The 2,473-nt window shown below is 41.1% G+C and overlaps 1 protein-coding gene across 1 annotated transcript in view; it reads left to right on the forward strand.

Moving 5' to 3' along the window:
* LOC101857206 (hemicentin-1) overlaps window positions 1-2,473 on the forward strand; it is a gene marked incomplete in the record, with an annotated part of 120,102 nt that overhangs the window by 35,731 nt on the left and 81,898 nt on the right. Inside the window, 3 exon segments of the mRNA XM_013087487.2 lie at window positions 216-387; window positions 745-969; window positions 1,729-1,913. Coding sequence (XP_012942941.1) covers window positions 216-387; window positions 745-969; window positions 1,729-1,913 — 582 coding nt within the window.

Consider the following 2,473-nt stretch of genomic DNA (forward strand, 5'->3'; position numbering starts at 1 on the left):
CTTTCTCTCTTGTTCTCTCTTTCTGTCTATCCATCTACGTATCTGTATTTGTCTATTAATCTCTCAACATACGATATATTATTTTATACTTGTACACATTATCATAAAATAATAACCATAGTTATAAACTAGATTAGATTATAATAACAATTATAATTATAAACTATAGTATATGAATATATACACAACCCCCCTCCTCTCTTTCCCTCCTTCAGGTATTGAACTTTGTCCGAGTAGCCGTCCAGGCCCGTAAGGTGAACCTGCTGGCCGTGAACGAAGACGAGGGAAGGACACAGGTGTTTAACCTGCCCCTGGACTCCCACCTTAAGGAGGTCACTGTATCCATCAGTGGCGAGAACCCCAAGATTGCTTTACGGGATCCTGAAGGTGAGTTTGTGTGTTTTATGTGTATGGGGAAAGGGGGGGGGGATGGCAATAAATACTATAATTTGAGCTTTTTTGGAATGGGGGGAGGGGATTGTCATTTAGTTTTGTAGAGAAATCAATTTCGAAACTAGTAAACAGCCATGTGGTGTTATGGTAAGAGGTAAGGTCGAAATTGATTGAGGACGTTTTGTATGGTGTGTCTCCTGGGACGTTGATTTTCACAAAGCCTGGGTTGGTGCTGCGAGGCAGAAAAACCAGCCTGGTAAATGGTCTAAATTAATTTTGGTTGACTGGGAAATTGTTTTTTTTTTTTCAATCACCGTTGTTTTAATAACATGACCTTTCCTTTGCTCCCAGGTAACAAAAAGACCTTGAAAAACGGTTTGACCCAACTTCTGAGCCTGAACAACGTACACATCGTCAATGTCAAGGACCCTATGCCGGGCACGTGGCGTCTTAGGGTGAGCAGCTCTGGCCCCCACACCGTGCGCGTGACTGGACTGAGTACTGCAGACTTCGCCAGCGGATTCTCCAAGTACCCGACAGAGGACTTCTCACAGACCCGTCTCAGACCAATACAAGGTGAATTGTGCAACTCATATAATACTTAATTTGTTATTCTAACGGTGAAACAGAAGGGGTTTGTTTCCAACACATAGTTATGCAGAGGCCAGTACTGCTGTTGAGAGGATGATGGTTTGGGGAGTACAGAAAGGAAGCCGAAAATCTGGCACCCTTGCTGGAAAGAACAGAACAACGTTCAAGCAGATATGCACTGGCATAATCAGTAGAAAGATCCTCATAGGTATTTTGGAGAAAGCGACGGAGCATCAATGGACGTGTCCGGAATGCAAGGATGTTGCTTTCCTGAAACAATGAAACAATGAATAAAGTTATGCAGATACCACGTATACTTTTGGAAGACGACAATACCTATGAAAGTGTTTTAAATGAATATCGGAGCGGTTTCTTCGCCTTGTTTTTGTTTTTTGTTTATTTATTCATTTGTTTGTTCGTTTGTTTGTTTTTGTTTCGTAGTATTTTCTTGCAATGCGTCGAATCTCACACTTTTATTTCACACCTCAATTCTTCAATTATACCACCGTTGTTTGTACAAGACATGAATTGAATCCCCATTTGAGGGAGGCGCTAATGTTTATCAATTTTTTATGTCTTCGTCTGTCTGCCGGACCTTTGAATCTCACTCTCATGGGGTTTGACCTATAAGTAGGAACGATTGAAGCAGGACGCCTCCAAATAAAATGATTGTAAAATGGGGGCGAAAAAATAGAAAGACGAACAATAATAATTGTGATCACAACTTTTGTTTTCTTCCCTCAGGTATCCCGACTCACGTCCTGGTCAACTCCACTGGCATAGAGTATCCCTCCACTCTCAACGACCTTGAACTTGTTGACCTGCGCGGCAACTCCCTGGCCAAGTTCCCTCTGGTACAGAACCCAAAGTTCAACAACCTGTACAACGTCACTTCCTTCATACCCCCAGAGCAGTTCTTTTATGTCAAGGTGAGATGTGATTAAAGTAAATTTTAGATCCCCCCCCGCCCCCCACCTTCTGGTGCATTACAGATCGGACTGGGAAGTAAATAGCGTGGCTAAAATAAAGCCCTAAAAATACCCTAAAGGACAGTCAGAAAAAAAGTTTAGCTGCCTGTCCACCTTCTCATCTCCGAGAATTACTACTAGGTCAAGATTGGAACTGGGGAATGTAAAATTTACTTATTGTTAAACCCAGAATGACCACGACAAAATGGATCGTACATCACTGGTTCGCAAGTGCTCTGTATTTTTTTTCGTTCTTTCCTATAAAACATTTCGCGTAGGTATGTTTCCTCCGTCTATTTCTTTGTAAGATACTCTCTAGTTTCACCGCTAACCTTAGGCCCTCATATTATGCCCTGTAATATGTGTTGCAAGTACTGTAAAACTCTAGCTAAAACGAAACTAAAGGATCAAAGTGCCCTTCTCCCTTGATGATCCAAGTGATATCGAAAGCAACGTAAAACATAAACTATTACAGAAACAGAGACATAATAATTGAATAAATAAATAAATGATTAAAATAA

The sequence above is a fragment of the Aplysia californica genome, unplaced genomic scaffold, assembly GCF_000002075.1.
Source record: "Aplysia californica isolate F4 #8 unplaced genomic scaffold, AplCal3.0 scaffold00593, whole genome shotgun sequence".
Classification (NCBI taxonomy): Eukaryota; Metazoa; Mollusca; class Gastropoda; order Aplysiida; family Aplysiidae; genus Aplysia; species Aplysia californica.